The 16,274-nt window shown below is 37.3% G+C and overlaps 1 protein-coding gene across 9 annotated transcripts in view; it reads right to left on the reverse strand.

The window, feature by feature from the left end:
- Positions 1-10,747: 10,747 nt before the first annotated feature.
- Positions 10,748-16,274, reverse strand: part of il17rel (interleukin 17 receptor E-like) — an 11,765-nt gene continuing 6,238 nt past the window's right edge. For 7 of the 9 annotated variants that reach the window (XM_089127385.1, XM_089127384.1, XM_039658026.2 and 4 more), the window contains 9 exons: positions 16,042-16,202; positions 15,885-15,929; positions 15,268-15,325; positions 14,234-14,385; positions 13,866-13,931; positions 13,708-13,765; positions 12,188-12,310; positions 11,745-11,794; positions 10,748-11,009 (listed from right to left, as the gene is read on the reverse strand). In XM_089127385.1, coding sequence (XP_088983511.1) covers positions 11,001-11,009; positions 11,745-11,794; positions 12,188-12,310; positions 13,708-13,765; positions 13,866-13,931; positions 14,234-14,385; positions 15,268-15,325; positions 15,885-15,929; positions 16,042-16,202 — 722 coding nt within the window. In that variant the 3' untranslated portion in view covers positions 10,748-11,000. Of the gene's footprint in view, positions 11,010-11,735; positions 11,795-12,136; positions 12,311-13,707; positions 13,766-13,865; positions 13,932-14,233; positions 14,386-15,267; positions 15,326-15,884; positions 15,930-16,041; positions 16,203-16,274 lie in introns of those variants that run through there. The other 2 variants (XR_005620342.2, XM_089127383.1) reach the window with 2 other exon arrangements.

Consider the following 16,274-nt stretch of genomic DNA (forward strand, 5'->3'; position numbering starts at 1 on the left):
GACACAACCAAAAACACCTAAGCAACCACATAGCAACACCCTTGCATTGTATGCATGCAAGCACCCAGTTGCGTTCAACAGGACTCCCCAAAATGCACCCTTCATATGCTACGCCACGCATTTGCAATCTCTGCAAGTGTTTAAGAACACAGATTATGTTGAAATGCATACTGCATAGGACAGAATACTTTGATTGTAGTGAGTTGAAATGGAGTCTGATAAAACATTCATTCGCCGCAGTCAGATCTGTGCTGTGTGCATGTGATATCCTCAAGCTGGAGCTTCATTTGCCCTGATGCCAGTGCAAGTCGGGTACACAGTGTTCCCTGTCTTCAAAGCAGATGTGTGGAGGGGGCGATGTGTTTTGCTGTGAGCCGCTGACATTGTGCAAGCCTGGAGGTTATATGTGTGAGTGTATTTGAATGTAAAAGCTTGCCTGTGTGTTTAAAGTTGCAGCAAGTGCACTTATTCTCACGGTTTTTTCTGTACCAAACTGTAATTTAAGCCATCTGTCAACCTTTGCCCGCATCCCTTGGATTCTGGTATGCTGAGTTCCCATTGTGACATTTAAACTAAAGCGACGGCTGTTATACCATAGGTGAAGCGACAGCCTCACGCATATATGGCCGTCCAGCAGGTGGTTTGGAAAAAAAAAACGTTGTGCAACCTCATCAATTCATGGCTTCAAAGAGCAGCAAGCGCTGTTTAACGCATGGCGATAGCTACCGATTGGCTCTCCTGAGGCACTTCCCGCCTCAGAACTCATTTCTAAAAAGGGACACGCACTAGAGCACTTGTGGCGGTCTCCATGGCAACAGCTGGCTCTAGTGTGACAATGCTCTGTCGGAATTCCGGACGGATGTTCCAGGTTGTTCCCACGCTACATGTCGAGGAATGCCTCTATCACAAGCATGCTGTGGGTGGCATCCAGCTAGCGGAAATCAGTTGTTCAAAATGGAAAATTGGAAGTTTAACCCTTGTTGATGTTTGCATAACTGCCACTGTATCAAAATATCCCACATTTTGTATGTATTGAATCATTTTTTTTTATGCTTATTGGAATATTGCACCAGAAACAGCATATGGGGGAGGAGATAGGCTGGTGTTCATACACATTTACAACATTGCGACCGTTGCAAATCCATTTGTCCATCGTGTCAGAACAGAAGTAGCATAAGTGCTTGAAGTACATCAGAAATGGAACAGGGAATCAGTTTACCGCCAAAAACAAGTTTACCGCCAAGAACAAGTAATCCAGAATTACTGATTATAATGGGTTTGCTTCTGTCACATCGTTATTCCGCTCGTGTCTGTTGTAGATAGTGTAAGTATTACTGATATACTATAGCGTTTTTAGTTTGTAATAATAAAAAAAAATCTCAATATGAAGGCTGAGACTTTAAGGGTAACTAAACCCCTGGTCAGAGCCTGACTCCACCCACTGGCAATATTTGAAAAATGCTGAAAAAGTGGGCAGACCCCCCAGCGGAGATAGAGGGGACGAAATAGATGCTAAAACACTCTATCCTGATCGTTTTCAATACTCGTAATTCCAACTCCTGACTCGCTACAGTGGTTTTGACGAAACACGCTGGTTTTTATACTGCCGCTCGTACCAAGAGCGTGGTGAGCTGAAACCCCGGTACGTCACGAAGTGCGGAACATCCAATAGAAAAATTCAACTGCAGTAGCCACCGTTTAACCTGAAGAGGGCAGCACTAAGACGTTTTTACACCATATTTTGTAGAAATAAAACACTTTTCACACAAATATCAAAGAAGTTACTCAAATCAATGACTGGTATTAATAAAGATCCATTCTTGCAGATCATTAACTAAAAAAAGTTGGTTTAGGGTTTAGTTACTCTTTAAAGGAGCTTTATGCAAGATTGTGGCCAAAACTGGTCTTCATTCTCTCATATCATTATTTCTTCTTCTTCTTCTTCGAGCATAACAAACAACTGAGTAATCGAGCCTGGACATTCTCTCAGCGAGCTCTGCATCAGGTTGTGTGACATTTAACTCCGATCTGGGGTCACGGATCCCCTCTCGGCCCTAAAAAGGGAATGATTGGCCTATCTCTGCCTCACACACAAACAGACCAATCAAGCTCAACAGCTGACCAAGTATAGAGACAGTCTGACAAGGGTGCCCACCCACTGCCAGCGGCAACAGATGTGACTTCATAAGCTCTGTAAATTATACAGAGCTCTTTTAGCTGGCTGCAGGGAAGCGTGTTCATATACATACGTTCAGTCAAATGTCCCTGAAAGGCAGGCAGCAGTGAGTCACAAACAGCTGGGCTCTCATCTCGACCCCAATGTTTGCTTTAAACCACAGTCAAAGGATCAGCTCATATCTGGTCAATCAGTCTGAGGTACAGCAGAACTGTCTAGCTTCTTATTGTCTATTTTAGTTTAAATTGTTGTTATGTGAGGGGGGAAAAAGACATGGGTGATTCTATAATTAGAGATATTCAAAAAGAAAACCTGTTTTATTAAAATTATTCAATTTTATCCCAGTGCTTGCCAAACACAAAAATGTATTAATTTATTAAGATAAAAGTTGAATTTTATCCCTGTATGCTTTAGCTATGAAAGAGAACATAGGGAGACCATTTTCTCATGCCCAGCTGGAGAGAACGTGTATGTGCCAGAGGTTTTGTTGACATGCTGCGATAAAAAAAAAATTCCCTTGGCCACACCTGCCTTTTGTGAAGATGATGTTATAGACTCTAAGGAACAAAAGAAGCTGTATACAAATCTGACAGATGCTTACTCATAGCTGATAGTTTTGGGGGTTGCTATAGAAAACAAATACTGTTCACCAGGTGCATCATGTTCTGACTCCTGAAACACACAGGCTCAAATCAGCTTCGTACTGTGGCAAGAAAGCCAATGAAAATGATTTAAACTGATTAATTTAATGATCAAGCCGTTTTGGATCCCAATGTATCTTGGCAAAATATGGTAAAACATGGTAATACCATTTTCCAGTTTTGTAATTGAACTGCATTAAGTTATGGAACAGCACATATAGTTCACTATGTAGACCTATATTTACATAAAATGCACTAATAGTGAGTCAGTACATCCATATTGTTCAGAAAAAGGGTCAGTTTGTCCTGGCACGAGTCCTTCTCAGCTATCGTAGGTAAATATTTACTTTTGACAGACCACATATGAGCCCCACGGTGAGGAATCCTTCTCGAATCACTGTGTTTTCCCATATTATCGGTTTCCTCGCGTCTTGTAATTTTCAATGGAAAGAATTTGATAACGTGAGAGCGGTTTGTTGGAAAGGTTGAGGATGTAGATAGTGTGGGATTTTACATAATGAATATTTGTTCAGTGTTCCTCAGTAATGTGTTGTTACTTGAGAACGCCTGGTTGTTCTGATCTTGACCTTGCTCTTTCTATCATGTCTGAATTTGAGGCGTGAAAAATATGAAAAGCCTAATACGCACAGCAGAGAAGGGCATTCAAAGAAATATTCAACTATAATTATATATATATAATATAATATAAAATAATTATATTCTCAATAGGTCACTACATTTTTTAACATATATAATTGTCAACTGTTGAGCTTATGAGCTTGTATTAGTTTCTATAGTATTTGTAATTATATTTTTAAATTTTTTTGATTTTTTTTTGTAAAATAATATATATATATATATTACATATATAGAGTAAAGAGTATAAAGTAATACATTTTTTATATATTTTATTTAAATAATTTAATTGTATTTTTTAAATAGTATTTCCCTTACTTTTAATCAATTTAAAGTAAAATCTCTAAATTAATTTTTATAATCTAATTTTTTTTGTCTATATGCGCATATGGTGACATCATTTTCATGACAATTAAGTACTTTCCCATCAAATTATTATTAATCTAATGCAAAGAAAAAGTGTCATTACTATAATTAATACAATGTCTTGACACTATTTTCAAAATTAAATCAGTATAAATTAAATTTAGTGCAATAATATATAATCTACTTACAATTGTATATAATACCTGTACTTAACTATTTCAGTGATTTATCATCAATAGTAATTTCAGCATTAAAGTTGGCTGAAAGGTGGGTCCAAAGCTTAATTTTCATATATATATATATATATATATATATATATATATTGGCATGTATCAGGCTTATTTGTTTATTTTCTAATTATATTTTTGTATTTATTTTCTGACTTATTTTCAAAATATGAAATATGTCAGTTTTCTAGTAATGTTTGGAGGTGCTCGGGGAGCACATTGTTGTTTTGTGTGGCATTATTGCACAAACAGATCTGACCCTGTTGGAAACATGATATTCCATGCTGATGTAATGATGATTATTTCAAAGACACATGGGGCACTGCCATGAATCCGATCTTACATCATTATGACTGTATGCAGAAGCCTTATTTCCCTGTAACACTGTTATGAAGTCATGATGTCATAGCCGTGCAATAACACAGCATGTGCGTAATGTGCCCTTTTTAACAGTGCGTGTCTGCATAAATGTATGTGTGGGTGGATTTACATGGGTTCAGAGGGGGGTGAAATCAGCTGGGGACATCGGGCTTCTCTCCAGTGAGATAATTAAGTAGTAGGAGTGGTGCTGCTGTCAATCCCCCCTCGCCCCTGTTGCTCACTAATTACCCCAACTAGGTGTCAATACACCAGAGCAATGAGTAGGGCTCACATGTAAAAAAGAAGTGAAATCAGACAAATGTGTTACAGAATTCACACAAACATGGAATATGGACTGGGAAATGTGCATTATTTAGTTTATTTTTCAAATATTTGATTTTTGCACTTTTTGAAAACTTGTACACGTAAGTACTATAGTTTTGCATATGCTTTATGATAATACCAAATATACCCTATTGTTAAAAAGTTTGGGGTCAGAAAGATTTTTAAAGGAATGAATTAGCATTAAAGGGGTCCTATTATGCACTTAGGGTTAGGGTGTACTAGAATATGTTTTCACACTAGATTATTTTTAAAAAAGCATTATTTTTTCACATATTTTACATTACAGCTCCTCTCTCCCCATTCTGGCTCGAACACGCCGATTTCGATGACGCCCTTTATATGAAATGTGCTGTGATTGGTTAGCTGGCCCAGTGTGTTGTGATTTTTTTCTTTTTTTAAAACATTATAGATACAATGTTATACACCATTTAATCGTGATATTGATCAAAAAACTATGGTAATACAAGCAGTAATCATAGTTTTCCAAAGGAGCGGTAAGCGAGAGCTCACAAAGCAACAGAAAACAAGCTGTTCTCCATAAAATGTGCAGCGCACAGATAAACACGTTGCTGGAACGATCTTTAAAATAAGTTAGCCACTCTAAGTTTGTCAGCTTTAGGAAAGTTTTGGGAAATGTTGTGAGAAAAAAAAAAAAACACTACATCTCTCTGACATAGCAAGACTTGACTTTTATCTTCCAATATTTGTCCCTTGCAAATGAGGCTTGTTTATGGGGGCACGTTATTTTGTATGATATATTTTGTATAAATATACTTTGAATTAATAAAATATTTTAAATAATAGTTATATTATTGTATACAATGCTAAAGAACAAAATGGGCATTTTTGTCTCTATATTTTCTTACATTTTGCCACCACCTCTGATTAATTTATGTTGCTGGACTGTATGAATTCTTGTAGTAACTTGGTTGTTTAATATAATTAACTTAAGATATCCTCAATTTCCCACCTCAAAGCCGCAACTGGCTTAAATGACAGTGATGCAGTGTGAAGAGAGTGTCCGATGTGGGGGGTTCAGCAGGGACCATCTGTTCAGACCCCCTTGTATGAACTCTACAGGGGCCTTCCAAGGACATTGGGTGGTGGGGTAATGAGTGTGTCCACAGGCCCTATACAAACAAACAAACAGAAGGCACTTGAAAAGTGCAAGGAAAAATCTACATGGCCAAACAGATAATGTCACAGAAAGCATGAAATATGAGCATTAAAAATCATTAGGGAAGACTGTGAAATTGGACACTTTTCTGCCCAGAATGGATGGAACATTGCAGCAGGATGATGTCTCTGTTACGCCCATAGACTGGTAACAGGTGTCTATCCCATTGTCCTCTTTGTCCAAAAATGAGACAAAGTCTCAGAATGGCCAGACAATATGGTGGTGGTGGACTCATGAATATCTGAGAAGTGAGTTTGAATGTGGTCAGTGGGGGGCGGGGAAGTGTATTTATTTCAAATCTATTTCCATATGCTTTGGAGTCATTCATCACTGATCGTTTACTGATCTATTTATGCATGTGGCACGGTGGGTTTGGTTAAGAGACTTGGTTAACATTGAGTTTAACATATGCGGGACCATAAATCACAGTCAGATAACACTGGGTCGAGATATGCAGACGCCAAATAGGCTATGTTTGTCTGAAACGTCTTTGAAATGTTTTCATTGGTGTGTCTGTTATGAAAAAAATAATATTAATCAAACGGTTGCCAATTTGACAAGTGCATTACATATTCTCCCGTATGGCTTGGAGGCACCATTGAGGAATGTAATTAAACATGTAGCAAACTAATTACCAAATGGAGTGAATTATACAGTAAAGTTGTCTCAACAAGTCTAGGAACAATTCAATTGTTCAGTGATATCAACTACCACCACAAGCCCTCAAGGGACTGTAATTCAAAGAGCTTGTGAGGAACACTGTGTTAGGAAAGAACCTTTTTCAATGGATGCAATTTCCTGGAATGTGTGATCACTGGTGGAGAAGGACCGTCATGTACTGACAAGCAGTGACTTGGCAATCCTAATGATCCTGTGTAAATACTCGACCGGAATGTATAGTGGTTGTAGTGCTCGAGTGGATGTGGCTGATAAGTGTTATTGATATTGCTACCGTAAAAATAGCTTACTTGTGCAAAATAAGGTGGAGAGGGAATAAAAGATCACCCACCAGTCATTAATATGGTTAAATAATACAAAAAACACAGTGCATAGAAATGTACATCAGCTATACACTCATAATTGAAGTGCATTATGGGATTGAATGAGTGCACTCGATAATGACAAAAGAAACAGTGCAGTCAAACTGTTTTATCAGCGTATTTGAACGCTGCTCGACCAATCAGAACTAACTGCTGAATGAATTGTCAAAACAGTGAACTTTATAAGCCACAAATACAATCAGGATCACTACACTGTCAGTGAATACAGCTAGAACAACATCGATAAAGTGAGAAGTTATGCACTCAGTGAACTGAAGCGCTTTAGAACCTCACTCTTCATCAAGTGGACTGTCTGAAATCAAATACTTATTTTGGGTAATTACTTTGCAACTGTTAAAAAAGTATGTTATAGTATCAATGTGTGGAGAATGTAATCCAGACGTACTATATTCATCATATTGTAATTGTCATGTGACCTACCAGCATCAGTTGCGTAGCTTCACTGCCATTCATTTATCCTCTCAGGTGGCCTCATGGGATAGTAAAGTTTCCAGCAGATATGCACTTCAGAATCTCACCAGAAGTAAGTCATCTGGGTACTTCTCACCTACAGTTTGATAAATACTGTGAATTCAGACAGTCTTCTCATCACATTTTCATCTACTACACAGTCGTGAAATATGCGATTTCGGATGAAGCCATTCAGTTAACCTATTTAGCCCCTAAATGTTTCTTTTTCCTTTCTTGAGCCCTAAACTTAAATACACATTGCTTAAATAATTGATTACTTTATTGCAAATGTCATAAAGCAGAGCATAAGCAACAACTTAACCATTAATTTAAACAAAATAGCTGTAGCATGTCATGTTGGACATCTGCCACCAACAGCTCCATAGTTATACATGCAGTCCCAAAGGTTAAAGTTGACTCCACCTATCTCTTTGTCTGCCAAGCAATGTCATTGTGATTCCGGCTGTTTCGGCAATGGATTCCATGCCCAGTGCCAGCAGACCATTATCACCATTAGACAAGAGCCTTGGTGTACTGGTTTGTACTTTAGTGAGCTGGCTGGACTCCACTCAGAGGAAGATTCATTATGGATGGTCCCAGGGTACTGAATGCAAACCTGACCCCACGACCACCCCCACAGGGGTTTGTGCCCATTAGACCATTATGATGTCCTTGGAGGCACCGGACCATGAATTTATGGGCTATTTTCCTTCCTCTTCGCTTTCCAATGCTCCATCATATTATTCTATGGTGTTTAGATGAAGCTAAAAAGTATCTGTTCCAAAAACTTCAAATAGAAATATTGATTAACTCTCTTAGGTGTAAGACAAATCTGCCAGAGTCAGGTATACCACGTCCTAAATGTTTTAAATGGTTTCCTTTTCCATCCACGATATAAGTGGCCTTTTCTGACTGGAAATGCACTGACTGGAAATGAAATGATGCCTCAGTCTGCAACGGTTTGAGTCTTTAGGCTAATTTACACTGAAAGTGTTGAATTATCATTCGTACCTCGTAGTATTACAATGTGACACAGTTATGTGTAACAATTATGACACAAATGATTATACACATGACTAAACTGGAGGTAGAAATACATCACCAATTGTACAACAACGCTACCACGCTACAACGGAAGTTTCCAGTTTAAACGGACGCAATTTAGTTTTAATTGGTCGCAATGAGTCATTCGCGTCTGATTTAACGTTAAATGTGTTGCGTCCATAATCGCGTACTTTCAGATTATGACGTAGCCTACTAAATTCAACTAACAAATTACGTTAACTTACTTCTCTAAATGACCAGGTCCAAACAATGCTCCGCGATTCACTTAATGAATCATTTATTTAGAATGAATTGTTCGGAGCTTTTCACAAGCTTACCGAATCACGTGTTGATCTCAGGTGAAATGGGTGAACCAGTCTGAGGTAAACCCATGAACCAACATTAAATGTGATTTTACATTATACAACATTATAACTATCACTGATTTCGAAACATTTTTTAAATTTAAAACTTCTTTAAATTTGAGTATAGTTTTGTCACTTAAAACAACACACTTTCTCGACTACGTCTTTAACCAGACAGATTTGACTCAAAACGTTGACTCGTTTTGTAAAGTGATTCAGTCTATTCGAAAAGCAATTGCAACTTTTTATGGTTCCTCTATGCGGTGCCTGATTAGAAATGACAGAACATTGGTTCACACTGTAAATACTGTATAGAAAACATGTTCATAGTGTCTTTTAAATTACATATCAAATATCACCTTTTATTGCTGAAGCAAAAATTCCCTCACGAAATAGCAAAAACATAGTTGCACATAACTTCTTTTTCATGAATACTAACTACAAACTAGGACATCCTACAGTACACTCTTCATAATAAGCCTATTCATAAAACAATACATGGAAAGTACCCAGATTATAACTTCCATCGAGATTCTAAAGTGCACATCTGCTGGACACTATACTGTCCCATGAGGCCATGGGAGAGGAGTTGTGACAGTGAAGCAATGGTACAAATGACAGCATGGTGGATGTAGTAAGTCCAGATTTCATTCATGTAACACAGTTATACGACACAATACAATTTTCAAACATATAATTTTATCAGTCATAAAGTAAGTTCCACATCAATACTAGTATATTGATTTTTAGTGAGTGAGCAAGTGAGCATTTTCTGAAGTGAGAATGGAATTATACGCTCTGCTTTGGGATTTATAGGTTCAAAAACCCACAGATGGTATGAGTCCATGGTAATAAAACTGACCAACCCAAAGGTTAGAGGACAGGGCTGGTGGCTGTTGACCCCAACCAAAAAGGTCACTGGCGGTCACTAGTGGAAGTAGCTAAACATACAACAACTCAGCAAATGCTTTTGTCTCTGTTTCTTTTTTTCAGTGCTTTATCCCTTTATCCCAAACACGTTTCGGCAGCAGCACAATCAGTCGAACATTCTGTAGGGGAGGTACAGAAAAGGTAGCGGTCTGGTCCGTATGGAAAGTATCAAAATGCTTCACTCCCAGCTGAAGACTCGCAGACAGCAGGTGGAGTCTGAAGGCAGCAATGAGGTCATTGGGGCCAACAATTTTCACATGGGTTTGTTTTACAGTGTTTACACCAGTCAAAACTCCCTAGCGTTAACACCCACATACCACGCGGTGAGCTAAACCCTGTGAACTCTAGGTATGATCAAAAAATCGCCCCATTTATGCTCATAAAAACACAATAGAATCACTGACTGAGATGGATGATGGTGGTATCTCCCCAAACCTGAATTTGTCCTATATCAGGGATTGAGCTCTATTTGGGTTTGGGCCTTTCTCTATCCTTCACGAATGTTTTCATCGGTAAACCCCAGAGCTGATTTCACCAGGCCCCTCCCATCCATCAGCAAAGAGCCGCACAATCCAAGAATGTCAGCCTCTGCATCCTCAGGATCAGAGAAACGTGTGCCATTTATAAACAATGACGACGGCAAAGGCAACACAGAAACATATGCAGTCGCAAAAGTTTCTATGGCAATGAACCAAAAGACAGGGTTACACAAGCGTCTGTAAGCTGACCACCCATTTGTGACCTAGTTACAAGCCTGACGTGAGAGAAATATCAACATGAGAAGCAAAAGCTAATTCACACTGCTGATACCTACATTCATTTGAGAACGAGACTGCCCTCTGCTGTACACAAGTAGTGGCTCACAGATAGCAAACCAATTAGATTATGCCATGCAGGAAATAACAGGCAACAATTAGTCACACCAAATGCAGTCTTATATTGGTCTTACATACATTTTATATATACAAATGCTTTAAAATCTGTGAATAAAGTAATTTTTTGGCATTCTAATAAACTCTAAAACCAGCTTTTGCATTATTGAAAACAAATGTGTTTAAATGCATGACTCAGATGTTACAACTTCCATGTGTGCATCAGACAAGACATGCAAATTATGCTAAAGTTTCAATCCTTACAGTAAAAAAACAAAAACTTTAAGACATGTATATGCTTCATCGAGAACCGTCCCATAATCCATATCCTCACTTGCTGCGCAGACATGTCAATGATTCTGTCAAAAGGAACATAAGACATATTAGGTAAAAGTTAAAAGGATCGCATACTTCCCTACTATATATAGACCATTTCACAAGATGTAAACAACACTGGTCCAGAAGCACTTCCTGTTTCAGTTTTTAACTGTTTTCTTTATTTCACATGTAAAGAAAACATCTTAAAGATGTTTGTTTAACTTTTTGATTCAGTTTTAAATGTTCTGTTGGTTGTATTTTATCCCAGCTTTTATGTAGTGTTAAAAAACGGAAACAGGAAGTGCTTCTGGACCAGTGTTGTTTACATCTTGTGAAATGGTCAATAGGTGAAAAACAGTTTAAGTATGTCCACAGTACTCATAAAAGAGTAGAAAAAAGTACTACTTCCAGTGAGATTCTGTGTGCAAACAATGGACACTTTACTATCCCATGAGGCCACCGGATATGATTTATGAATGACAGAGAAGTGACACAAGAACTGACACTGGTAGGTCACATGATAATGACAACATGGCGAACGTAGTATGCCTGGATTATATTCATAATAACACACTGATACTATGAAGAACATACTTTTTCAGCTGTTGTGAAGTAAGAATTTTCAAAATAAGTAACTACTCAAGAGAGCATGTGGGGGGCTCATGTCTGTTCACGCCGGGGATGCCACGAATCATGTGATTGTAATCATAGATAGTAAACTACTGTAGCATGCTGTGGAGGACTCATTATCCATCATATCTTCTTGGTTAACCTACCGTCCCCTGACATGTCAGTTTCATCCATGCTTTTCTTTTCTTGTCCTCATCTATTGAACCAGAAACAAACACATGTAAATAAAACACAAGATATTTCCAAGAAATACTAACAGTAGCAAACGGAGTCTAGCAACCAGTATATCAGAGATTTGCATCTTATGTCTTTCATCTTAAAACCACACCCAATTCGTTTCGCATAAATGCGGGTTTGGAACTGGTAGGTCTACTATTATTTGACTTGAGTTGAAGCCTTCCATCTGGCATTTGCTTTTAATTATTATTATTACTCTTATTTTGACTGGGAATGGTCATTAATCCTACATTTAGAATTCTTTTGTCATGGATTCTATCATCTCAGACCAAATGTGTACTGTTACCAATAACATTCTCACCATTTCCTTCAAGCCAGCGGCAACAGGTGTGTCAAACCGCTGTCAGTTTACCTTTGATTGTCAATCTACAAAACAAGGCAGCTGCCAGGATCACTGTCAGAAAAATGACAGCAGACAGAAAGATCTTCTCAATGTCCTGAATGTGACTTCTCTCCTGGGCACGACACCAATTTACTGTGAGTAAACAACAAAAAGCACATCCTTAATAGCTTATGGCAATACAGTAAAAATAAAATTGAACATTTTCATTGACATGAAACTAGTTTAGCTGTTCCAGTAGCGTTCTAGTAAAAAGCTACAAATCCACCGCATACATTTGCATTGCATTACTTTGTGGTCAAAACTTTATAATGTAGTTAATTACGTTTTTAGCTTGTAGTGAAGCGAGAAATAAAAATTGCCTTGATCTTTTGAAATTTAAGAGGTCTCTGTATCATTAAAAATCCTGTAAAAAATGAATAGCATTTAATCAAGTTACAAAAATGGTTCATTGAGTGGCTGTAGCTGTATCACTGTCTAACTCCGCAACATTTTCATTAGCATGATGCTAATTTAGCTGTTTTCAGAACAGTGTAGCTTTTTCAGTTAGGAGCTACACTGTAAAATGCTCCATTGCTTTATTTTTCATCCCATTTTACGTTAAAATGTATTTAGCTACTTTTTTAGTAGCTTAAGTGTAGCGACATGTCACTATTTTTTAAAAGATTAACTTTACTGTAATTTGTACAGCGGTTTGTAAGTTGCTGTATCGCAGATGACAGTTCATCATCTGCGATACAGGAAGAAAAGGAATAGTCCAATAAAGTCGTTATTTTTGTTGTTTTTTTCGCACAAAATATTCTCGTCACTTGATAAACTTATAGTTGAGCCACTGTAGTCACATGGAATATTTAAACAGTTTTTTTCTTCAAGCCTTTCTGGGCCGTCAAGTTTTAATCCCTGAGGGTGCCTATGTGGTAGTGACCCAGCTCTCAAATTTAATCAAAAATATCTTCATGTGTTCCGAAAATGAACGAAGGTCTTACGGGGTTTGGTACAGCATGGGGGTGAGTAATTAATGACTTAATTTTCATTTTTGGGTGAACTATCCCTTTAAGTAAAAACCTACACATAGCCCCTTTAACTCAGATTTTCATTAGCATTCAATTAGCATTCATAAAAGCTGCATTGCTATGTTTTTGCCCACATTGTATTCCCCTGTTGTGGAAATTTTAATCTTACATGGATTGTTAGTAGAGATTACTAGGTGATTTGAGACATGTGCTTTTTTGCTGAACCTCTTGCGTGGGTAAAAATATATGTGTGCACGTGCTTCTGGTTGATTTTCGGGAACGTATGGGACAGGACCTCTGACCTTAGGCACAGTCAGTATTGGCCAGTATATTTCAGAGTGCCATGTGCGTTGGATGTCTACGCTTTGGCAAAAGCATCGTATATGACGCCTTGGGATGAGAACGGGCTCACTATTTTGATACACTATAGCTAACATTTTTTAGATTAGCTTTCCTGTAATTGAACTACTTAGTTTCAAATTTCCCCAACCTCATCACCATTATAGACTATGTACTTACAACACTGCACGTCGCACTGAAGTACAGGGACTGAGAAGTGCACATCTATCCTCTGGACCTTTTGCACATGAAAACATGAAACAATTTACATCAATAAATCATAAATGGCATAAATCCAACAAGTTCTATCAGCACTGTCACTCTCTTTGTTGTCTTACCTGGATGCAAACACACACTTCACATGCATTTTTAGACAAGTTGAAAACTGTGAACTTCATTCTGTCCTAGAAAACAAATAAGAACTGGCATAACATCAAACAAGCTTAAACAAGACTGCCCTTGTTTTCCTTAGAAAAGACCCTTTTCTTTGTCATGTCATCAGCTACAAAACAGGTGAAAAGCTTTACTTTGACAGGGGAATTGCCTTCAATAGAAGCCTCAAGGCATGATTTACTAAGATGAATGGGAGAGTACCCAAAAACAAAATCATGAAAAAAACATCTGTATGACATCATATCATGTACAATTGCTCTGAAGATGTTATGACGAATTCTACATGCTGATAATTCTGTAAATGTCTCCTTACCACAGAAAGGGTTTGGGACTTGTTTCCTTCGATTTGTTTGCACTTAGAAGATGGTTCCATCTCACACAATGAAACTGAGAAGTTGGCTTTGACCCATGTTGATATCTCTGCCCACTGCTGACCATTTTTTGATGTCATCTTTGCTGTCCAGACTTATCAGATAGAACATTAAAGGCATTTAGCCATCATACAGTGTGTAACATAAACCAACTTCTTGCTAAACATGTCCTAGGAAACAGGAAACGTTCTCAGGGCGTTCTGGCAGTAAGTTGTGTGTAAACATTCTTCCAGTAACATTAAAAGAACATTCATGGGACTTTTTGTTTTTCTTAAACATTTTAATTGGACGTTCATCTAACATTTTTCAACATGTGTAACGTGTAAGTACACCGAAATTATAGTGTACGTTTCTGTAATTAAAGCGTACTTCTGTGTAGGTATAAGGGAACAATATGTTAAGTTTTGGGTAATAAAAGGGTAACAAGCAGATATAGGCGACAAGCAAATTATTTATAATGTAATTATTTTAAAAATAACAAGTACCTATTCTGTTAATATATTCCAGGCAAAAACTGTACGTCTGACTCTGTTGTATATAAAAGTTATCATCACATTTCTTGTGCAATTTTACAGCGTAATTTTGACATCTGTGGGTTGAAAATTAAACATATAATATATATATGGCTGTATGTAAGCACAGCATGATAAAAAAAATGAATGTATTGGCTTTTCTTACTATATAACTTTATGTTAAGTCAACCCACAGATTAGCTACTCAAAATTACCCTGTAAAATTCAGTGTCACCGTAAAAAAAAATTCAGTGTCAATGTAAAAAAGAGTCAGACGTACAATTTTTGCTTAGGTACCTGTTATTTGAAAAATAATTACATTATAAATAATTTGCTTGTAGCCTATATCTGCTTATTAGCCCTTTATTTGCACTATAATTACAGAAAAAAACACCGTAATTTCGCAAAAAAAAAAAAAAAAAATTGTTACGTGTTTTTGTTAACTGTGGTAGCGTTTTGTTTACCTGAGAAATTCCCTTTGGCAAAAGGACACTTAATCCATGTCCCCACTTCAGTAGTAAACTGTAAAAAAAATAATAATAATAAAATAATGTCATTACTGTGAATTCTGACCCAACCCAATAATCCATTTTCAATGACATCATTATTTGTCAATGACCATGAATTTAAAGTAACAGTTCACCTAAAAACCCAAAAATAAAAATTCTGTCTTCATGTCTAAACAACTCAAGCCGTTTGATAACTTTTGTTCCAGGAATAGACCATAATTTAAATTATAAGATGTTTTTTCATTAAAATTCACAGAAAACCTTCTCCACCACTATAGCTATGTAGCTAGATACGATTACCATTATCTTCAAAGCTAATTGTAATATACCACGAGAACAATATGGATATAGTCATATGGACAACTTCTATAATGTTTTTAGTTGACATTGTTGTAACATGACAGCTCTAGTCCCATCACGTTTAGTATAGAGCAGCAGGAATTATACTGCTTCATTCCTCCATTAATGTACCAAGGAAAAATAAAAACCACACGTTTAGGATCATGAGGTTGAGAAAATTCTGACAAAATGTTCATTTTTTGGGTGAAAGAAAGCAATAAAAAACGTTCTACCTTCGTGCAAAGACTAGGGTGTGGATCCACAGAGGAGAATATCACCTGGGGTATAAAAACAGTAAGAAATGATGAAAGGGTTCCTTCCTGACAATCAGCAGCTATAACTACACAGGTAATAAAAAGGAACAAAGGATCAGAGAGGATGAGAACATACTTTTTCCCCCTTTGAATGAAAAACTTGTCCGAGGTCTCGGCAGCTTTTTCCTCCATCAACATGGCATAGAGAAACTGACACTTTGACAGGACACAGCGGCTCCCATATCAGCTCCTCCTTATTGAAATCATAGGTTATCCCAGACCACAGTTCTTCTAAATCTGCATTTTAAACAAAAATATGTTCAAATCCCAATTATAATCAAAATCTCTCTTGTCCATCCATAGTGATTT

The sequence above is a fragment of the Pimephales promelas genome, chromosome 25, assembly GCF_988280905.1.
Source record: "Pimephales promelas chromosome 25, fPimPro1.hap1.1, whole genome shotgun sequence".
NCBI lineage: Eukaryota > Metazoa > Chordata > Actinopteri > Cypriniformes > Leuciscidae > Pimephales > Pimephales promelas.